Here is a 6,885-nt window from a genome sequence, read left to right on the forward strand (position 1 = left end):
ACTAAAAATAATAAATTCTGTTCTTTTTCTAATATTTTTCTTAAAAAAAAAATCTAAGTAGCTAGTAATTTTTATTAAAAAGAGAAAAACGTTGGTTGAGATTATTTATCCTATCAACCTCCTATTATCATATTCTTATTGAGATCCTATCATAAAAAAGTAGACACTTGTTAAAAAAATATAAAATTATGAAATTAATAATAAATAATAAAAATTTAGATTCTTTGTACTACACTATGACAAATAAAATAAATAAATAAGTGGAAAAGCGTGCGTGAGTGTTTTGACCTCTTTCAAGTTTCAGCAACCATAACTCACTCACTCTGTAATGAATGATTCATATTCTTTGTTCTCCGAGTCTCGACCATGTCAAATTTCTCGTCTTGGTTCTCTCGCTTGCGCTCTTCTTCCAACTACTTCTATCGCACTATCCATAATATAACAACTCACTCGAATGCAACCAATGTGCTGACCTCACACCGCCCAAGGATGACGTGGACAGGTTCTGTGCTTCCTCTTGCGGTGGCTGTATGCGGTGCTTCATTTGCGCTTCATCCACACTTCAATCCTTCCTTGTGTGACGCCTCTGTTCCCTCTGATGCCATTAACAACAGGTGCGTGGATTCACTTTGCTGTAAAAATCTTACTTTTTTATGTGTTTGATGAAGATTCAGATCAAGTTAGGGTGCAAAAATCGTTTTTTTTTTTTTTATCTTCTAAATTTTAATTTTCAGGTTTTCACATATTATTTGCATTAGATAATGTAATTCACAAGTATGGGCATAAATCAGTGAAGTGCTTGAATAGGCTCCTTTGTATTAGTGATGAGCATAAATTGATTCAAGCATTTTATAGGAGATAAGTTACATTATTAGTTGACTTTATATTCATCAGTTATGGCACAGTTTATTATGTTTCACATCAGTGTATAGATTAGCCTCTGAACTAAGCAAATAATTGGTTGACAATGACATGCAATTTCTTGTACTGAATGTTATATTTGTTAGCTTTGGGGGCAAAGGTAGCACCCAGTATGCCGTTAAGGGATCACACACAGAATTTCCGCACGAGCTTCTCCACGAGTTGAAACTCATCTGTCAGGTATGAAATCTAAAATTCTCTGATATCTCAGAAATTTGGATCACTGAAAGAAGCACTAAGAAATACTCGAGCTGGTTCTGATTTGCATGGCAGCTAGATGAAATTTTCTTTTTGTTCTTGCTAAAACTTACTGAGCTGATTGGTTGTAATCTCGTGTTAAAGAATTTTAGGAAAGCAGGCCACCCTTCTTAGTTACCTGGTTGTGTTTAAGAATAATATTTGTTTTTGGGTTAAATAATAATAAACTCATATCGTTTGCAATTTGGAGCTGCATCTGTGTGACTATCAAGCATTCAGCTTCAGCTTTTCACAATACTTATTTCTGCAGGATAACTTATCACTTGATTATGATGAAAGATACCACCATGGAAAACCACAAAACAGCTTTCATAAGGCTGTCAATATCCCCGATGTTATCGTTTATCCAAGGTGAGACAAGCTCTGAATCTGTAGTTGACATTTTGTTTGCTTCATCATTTGTATCCCCATAGTTCTTGAAATGCTGCCACAATTCAATGTATTAGCTTTGGACATTATTTTCAAGTATGCAGTTTCATAAGGCTTAAATATTTTTTTCCCTCTTCTTGTTACTGTTGATTTTAAAGTATGCATCTATTTTATCTATTGTTTTGACTGAAACATACGTAAAAAATACATTTCCACAGTATCTAGAATGGATGTGAATGAGCATAGGGTGGTTGTGCGTGTGTATGTGTGTGGCAAAACTCAAGGCATACATATAATTGTTCTCTTGCATTGTGCACTTATATGCAGATCTGAAGAGGAAGTTTCCAAGATTGTAAAATCATGTAATGACTATAAGGTTTGAGTTCCTCCAACACACTTTGAGTGGGGAACATTGATTTCTTATACTATCTGCTTTTTGAAAGAAAAAAAAAAATATTGGGTTCATAAATGTTAATAATATTATAGTACTGAGAAATTGTTAATCATGGTTTACTTATTTTTTCAGGTTCCTATTGTACCTTATGGTGGAGCTACATCAATTGAGGGTCACACCTTATCACCTCACGGAGGGGTTTGCATTGACATGTCATCAATGAAAGTATGTACATGTTCTGTTATGGTACCTGAATATCCATTCATAACTGTTTCAAATTTCAAGTGGAAACATTATGATTATTAAATATATAGGTCCCTCTCTACTCATGAATTGATGAATATACTTGACTTCATACGCTCCAGAATTCATCAGAAAGTTTATGATCCCCTTATGGGATTGGATGGCATATTTAATATATAGTTTTCCTTATCTTTCCTCCCAGTTCAGTTCTCTCCACAAACTATTCTCTGAGGATATCATATCCTTCCTCTTTGCGTTCATCACTTAAGTTGCTTCTCTTATGCTTTTCTGCATTTCATGATTGTTAATGCAATTTCAACTGCAGTATCATTTTAATAATTCGGTTCATCTATGCAAGTACCACTACTTAGACTCATCATCTACTGCACCATATTTAAATGTGCAGACTATGGTCCATGTGTTCATATAGGTACAGATTGAACATATCCTTTTGGTGTCATACACTGACTACTGGTTCAATATGCAGAGAGTGAAGGCATTACATGTTGATGACATGGATGTTGTTGTTGAGCCTGGAATTGGATGGATGGAACTTAATGAGTATTTGGAACCTTATGGTCTATTTTTTCCACTTGATCCGGGTTAGTTGAATATGCCCTGGTAATTCATTTAGTTTAGGAAATTTGATATCTTATACTTTTTTAAATAATGTTCTTACTTGTAACAACAGGTCCTGGTGCAAGCATTGGAGGCATGTGTGCTACACGCTGCTCTGGGTCTTTAGCTGTGAGGTGGTCATCTTTTGTTATATTCATGTTTTCATTTATCACTGGTAAACACATGGTTTAAATGTTTCATCTGTCTGGTTGCCAAAAATATCGGAGTTCACAAGGTCTAATACTTGGCTCTAAGCTTTTTTGCTTGAGACATATTGGTTCATTAATCATTAATGATTATTAGACTTGATTTTAATGTAATTTATTGGCCAATATGGAATTAATATGCAATATATATTTTTTTTTCAGAAAAAACATTAAAGTTCTTCTATGCTATTAGGCGTGACATGTTATTCTTACTAATTTGCAGATATGGAACTATGCGTGATAATGTGATCAGTCTCAAGGTTTGTTTTGATCTCAGTTTTTGGTCTCTAATGTATTGATCCGATGATGTATTCTGCTGATTGTGTTTTCAGGTAGTTCTTGCCAATGGAGATATTGTGAAGACTGCATCTCGTGCTAGAAAGAGTGCTGCAGGGTTTGTTATATTTGTATCTCTTTAAATATTAAATCAATATCACTTGTAATTCTCTCCCCTTCATGATCATTTTGAGAGCTTACACAAAAGGTATAAGCAAACTTAAAGGCAAAAAAAATTGGTATATTTGGAATACAAGACAGTACAGGAGCCTATTCTACACTGTCTTATCACCCACCTCTTTGCTGGCTGCACGTTAAATTAATATCTTTTATCTTTGATCAGTTCAATTTTGTGAAATTTCACTCATTATCCACTCTCAAATAAGATATCATCAGCAAAGATAATGCACACTTAACATTGAATCTGCTTATTGAGCTTGAACTTTAGTAATGAAAAAAATGATGGGCTTCAATTTTGAACCATGATTAAAACCTATGTTGTATCAGAAACTTATACCAGTGTGTCTGAACATTGTCCCTGCTTCATCATAGATGTGCTTGATCATTTAAATGCGTGCTACACAACTTGTTATTCAGGCAGACAGAAATGGCATGTTTTTGAGTTATTTTCTTTAAATTATTGTAGGTATGACCTGACCCGTTTGGTGATTGGAAGTGAAGGAACACTTGGTGTTGTTACAGAAGTAACACTAAGACTTCAGAAAATTCCCCAGCATTCAGTGGTAGGTTGATCCTTTCTTTCATTTCTATACCTCTCCTTTTCAGATCCACTGACCCTTGTTACTTTGATCAATTTATGACATCTATATGTTATATTTCATTGTTATTCTATTTTCTTAGTGATTATTAAAACTTGCTGGTTCAACGGTTTCTGTATCTGTGATGTAAAGTTTTTAATATATATAACTAGCTGAGATGATAATCAGTGCAGCCTGCAAAGTTGATGCGTCAATATTCTGAGCTGCCGCTTCATGCTTATCATCTAAGTTGTATGAAATTACATGGATTACCTATTACCTAACTCATCAAAGTACAGGTTGCCATGTGCAATTTCCCTTCTGTTAAGGATGCAGCAGATGTTGCTATTGCCACTATGATGTCTGGTATACAGGTAGGATTCTGACTTCAAATGTTTTGATATTTCTTGCAGTTCAATTGTGAAAATTCTGTTTATGCTGGTTAGGTGTCAAGAGTTGAGTTATTGGATGAAGTTCAGGTGAAAGCCATCAATGTTGCTAATGGGAAGAATTTCCTTGAATGTCCAACGTTAATGTTTGAATTTATAGGAACAGGTGACTTTATATATATTTGATTGTTGTTTTATTTTCTTTGTTAGTAATTATTTCACACATATTTTCTCAAAAAAAAAAAAACATTTTACACGTTACTTTCCTTTTTAATGGATGTGCCAGATTTTCCCAAATACTGATAATTCCTAACCTACTGATGATATCTTTCAGAGGCATATGCACGTGAGCAAACACAAATTGTTCGGGGAATTGTTTCTAAGCACAATGGATCAGACTTTGTATTCGCGGAAGAACCTGAAGCTAAAAAAGAACTTTGGAAGGTAGTAACTTATTTCTTTTATAGAGAACATTTTTCATTTTATTAATGTATATGATGTTTCATCAAAGACATATCTACTTGTGATGGCAGCTTACAATCTTTTGAAGTTACTGAGATCCCTTCCCCAATTCATAGTTTTCAATCTATCTTGTTCCTTGAGATGTGTTAAAAAGTGATCTAATTAATTGTACATTTAAGTCAATTCCTTGTTCTTGTGCAGGTAAGGAAGGAGGCACTTTGGGCTTGTTTTGCAATGGAACCTAATATGGAGGCAATGATTTCGGTGAGTTACTATGAAATATTTACTATGATTTCTACATAGTTGGGTTATAATTAAAGTTATAGGAAGGTTTCTATTTTGTTGTTATACCTTTTCAATTTATAGGAAGCAAGTAAGCAGCTTCATCAAGCACTTACAAAAACATATTTTGATTTGACTTAGTATAAAGATAAGATACCAAATGTGGATCTAGAATGCAATGTGCTTATTTTTTTTCAAGACTTATATTTTGTGTATTTTATTGTTTCTATTTTAATTTCTGCAGGATGTATGTGTTCCCTTATCTCACCTTGCTGATTTAATTTCAAGGTCAAAAAAGGAGTTGGATGCATCCCCACTGGTTTGGTATGTCTGATCAATGTTATATGATTCTGGATGATGAAGTTGATGATGATAGATGATCAAATAGATTGATGCTCAATGCGTGTACCTGTTGTCTCTTGCCAGCACAGTAATTGCTCATGCTGGGGACGGTAATTTCCACACGGTAATTCTCTTTGACCCTAGCCGAGAAGAACACCGGAAGGAGGCAGAGAGACTCAACAGCTTTATGGTTCATGCTGCTTTGTCATTGGAAGGTATTCATAAATCATAATAACTTGTTGACACATTCTATTGCATCATTAGTATCATGTATGAGGTTTCTTTTGGTATTCACTATTTTATTGTTTGCTCGAATTTCTTCACCATGACATTGGCAAACCAGTAACTTTTTGTAAATTTTGATTATGATGCTTCTAACCAGGAACTTGTACCGGTGAACACGGTGTTGGAACTGGGAAAATGAAGGTACTGGAATGTTAGTTACTCATGAAACTTCCAACATCACATAAGCTAACATTAACAAATGTTAAAGCTTATGGATATGTTATGTTAGTCATAATTTACATGCGAAAATTGGCAAGGGACAAACTTCTTTTATTGTTAATTAGATGGTACTTTGTTTTCAAGTATGTTATGCCTTATTTTGAATTTATGAGTTCAGCTCTAGAATAACAAAATCTCATGCTTCCCCACTTTTTTTTTCCACTTTTTTGGCCAGTACCTTGAAGAAGAACTGGGAGTGGAAGCATTAAGGACAATGAAGAAAATAAAACAAGTGTTAGATCCCAACAATATCATGAATCCTGGAAAGCTCATCCCTCCCCATGTTTGCTTGTAATGATATATCATCATTCACTCCAAGCATGGTCTTCTCAAATTCCATATCTGTATAATTCGCTTTTGTACCATATAAGAGCTTAGTTTACCCTATTGTTTTGTTCATAAGAAATGCTTCATGGCCCATTTAATTTTGTGGTCTTGAGTTTCTCCTTTGTGTGCGGAATTTCTGTATATCCACTTTTCAAGTGAGAAAAATAAATATGAAGTTAAGAGCTTCTCTTATTTTGGGAATTTTTTTTGGTCCTTAAATGTTAATTACACCCAACTAAATTGGGATGAATGAGCTTTAATATGATATTAGAATTGAGAAATAGCCAAAGTAGTGTACTTTTTTTTATTTGTTAGTGATTAGTGAATACATCTAGAAAAGAATGAAAAGAAATTAAAACAAATATACACTACATACTATAAAGACTTAATTAGATAAAGAAGTAATTTTTAATTAGACATCATTGGTTAATTTTTTTACTCTGAAATTATTTTTTTCTTAACCTTCACTCCTTGGAGAGTTTAAGATTTATATGATTAGGATTTAGAATTTAAGATTTAAGGTTTATAATTTAAGA

At 33.7% G+C, this 6,885-nt stretch overlaps 1 protein-coding gene across 2 annotated transcripts; it reads left to right on the top strand.

Moving 5' to 3' along the window:
* Positions 1-231: 231 nt before the first annotated feature.
* Positions 232-6,550, top strand: LOC112695917 (D-lactate dehydrogenase [cytochrome], mitochondrial). Of its 2 annotated transcripts, none has more exons than XM_025748455.3 (18): positions 232-614; positions 1,008-1,101; positions 1,430-1,530; positions 1,876-1,924; positions 2,075-2,167; positions 2,673-2,787; positions 2,877-2,937; positions 3,233-3,269; positions 3,342-3,403; positions 3,932-4,028; positions 4,343-4,417; positions 4,490-4,598; positions 4,767-4,876; positions 5,096-5,158; positions 5,421-5,500; positions 5,603-5,733; positions 5,901-5,944; positions 6,198-6,550. In XM_025748455.3, exons 1-18 carry the CDS (start codon positions 367-369, stop codon positions 6,315-6,317), a joined length of 1,689 nt encoding a protein of 562 aa, XP_025604240.1. In that variant the 5' UTR covers positions 232-366; the 3' UTR covers positions 6,318-6,550. The 2 variants fall into 2 exon arrangements, 1 of the variants encoding a protein (XP_025604240.1); XR_003150616.3 differs by having other exon boundaries at positions 270-614; positions 5,465-5,500.
* Positions 6,551-6,885: the final 335 nt, after the last annotated feature.

Source organism: Arachis hypogaea, chromosome 6, assembly GCF_003086295.3.
Source record: "Arachis hypogaea cultivar Tifrunner chromosome 6, arahy.Tifrunner.gnm2.J5K5, whole genome shotgun sequence".
NCBI classification, from domain to species: domain Eukaryota; kingdom Viridiplantae; phylum Streptophyta; class Magnoliopsida; order Fabales; family Fabaceae; genus Arachis; species Arachis hypogaea.